This window comes from Carlito syrichta, unplaced genomic scaffold (assembly GCF_000164805.1).
Source record: "Carlito syrichta isolate Samal-C Ts95f unplaced genomic scaffold, Tarsius_syrichta-2.0.1 Scaffold135914, whole genome shotgun sequence".
NCBI lineage: Eukaryota > Metazoa > Chordata > Mammalia > Primates > Tarsiidae > Carlito > Carlito syrichta.
In genome coordinates, this window is record NW_007080010.1 from 138,585 (window position 1) to 140,255 (window position 1,671).

General features: G+C 58.1%; 1 protein-coding gene across 4 annotated transcripts in view; it reads right to left on the reverse strand.

Annotated features, from left to right (window-relative positions):
- The window catches only part of THRB (thyroid hormone receptor beta), a 205,783-nt gene that overhangs the window by 27,297 nt on the left and 176,815 nt on the right, over positions 1 to 1,671 (reverse strand). For all 4 annotated transcript variants that reach the window (XM_008049671.2, XM_008049670.2, XM_021708376.1 and 1 more), the window contains one exon: positions 682 to 887. In XM_008049671.2, coding sequence (XP_008047862.1) covers positions 682 to 887 — 206 coding nt within the window. The remainder of the gene's footprint in view (positions 1 to 681; positions 888 to 1,671) is intronic.

Consider the following 1,671-nt stretch of genomic DNA (forward strand, 5'->3'; position numbering starts at 1 on the left):
CAGCCTCCATCTACTGGGCTCAGGCGACCTTCCCACTGCAGCCTCCCAAGTAGCTGGAACAGCAGGCACCACCACGCCCGGCTAATTTTTTGATTTACTGTAGAGACGAGGTCTTGCCAAGTTATCTAGGGCTGATCTCGAACCCCTGGGCTCAGGTAATTCTCTCGCCTCGGCCTCCCAAAGTGCTGGAATGACAGGTGTCAGCCACCGCGCCCGACTGGGTTTGTTTACCTTAAGCTAACATTTTGGACTTCTAGTGACATCAAAGTCCCCTTATGGTAAGGGATACTTCGTTGTAGAGGGTATTCTACAGGGGCTATGTCGGCGTGAGTTCAGGGGATCAAGTAGGTGTGTCTCGCGTGTCTGAGGGAAGAAGCAGGTAGAACAAGGGAAAGACGGCAGGTAGAAAATCCACGCACCCGTGGGTCTGGGACTCGTCTTACTCATGCAATAGAGCAAAAGCAAACTGTGCGGGTGTAGCCCAGGAAGCCGCTTTAGACTTCAGTGACGCACAGAGTGAGGTAGGTGTGGCCTTTCCCCTACAGACCTGGCTCCACGACCTCCCATAGCTGCTGTGGTCCTAGCAATGAGGGGGGTGGGCACCACCCCAGCGCCGGGGGCAACGGGGACCACGAGCGTGGAGGGAGGAAACATCAACGCGCAACTGACAAGGAAGCTTACCAGGAACTTCCGCTTCTGCTTCCAGTGGCTCCCCTGGGCGTTGGTGGCCACGTGGGCTTCGGTGACGGTTTTGATGAGCTCCCACTCCTCGTCCGTGGGCTCCGGCTTGTGCCCGATGGACTTCTGCAGCTCCTCCCGCCGGCGCTTCTCCCGGTTTTCTTCGATCAGCTTCCTCTTGGCCAGCCTCTTGCTGTCGTCCAGCACCACTGGGGGGGCGGGGAGAGGTGAGGTGAGGGCAGGGCACTCCCGAGACGCATGGCGGGCTGGCATCCTGGAGCCCCGGGGTGGGGGCGCACAGAGGCTCGGCGTCTGTGGGGTGGGTCCCACCGGGCATCAATCTCCCACCTCCACCACCAGCGTTGCTGTTAACTAGTCACTCATTGACCCCAGGGCCAGACTCCCTGTGTGCCCAGCCCCAGCTTTTCAAAACAAAGACCCAGCCGGGCATGGTGGCTCACGCCCATCACCCCAGCAATTTGGAAGGCCGAGGCAGTCGGATTGCTTGGGCCCAGAAGGTCGAGACCAGCCTGGGCAGCATAGCGAGACCCTGTCTCTACAAAAAGATTAAAAAAAAAAAAAAAAAGCCAGGTATGGTGGCGCGTGTCTGTAGTCCCAGCTACTTGGGAGGCTGAGCTGGAAGGATCCCCTGAGCCTAGGAGGTTGAGCCTTCCGTGAGCCATGATCGGTGCCAGTGTACTCCAGCCCGGGTGACAGAGTGAGACTCCAACTTAAAAACAAAACAAAGCACCAAAGACCCGAGGGAGCCTGGCCACGGGGCACCCCGACTCCACAGAAAGGCAGAGTGAGGCAGAGAGAGGTAAAGTCCACATCATGGCAGGATCGCAGATGCATCCGTCTAGCCCGTCCTCAGAATCCACCGTCAGGATTTCTGTCCTCTCCTCCCCTAAGATGACTCTTAGGAAGGAGAGCGTGGGGTTAAAGAAAAACTGGAGCCGGGCTCGGTGGCTCAGCCTGTAATCCCGCGCCTTT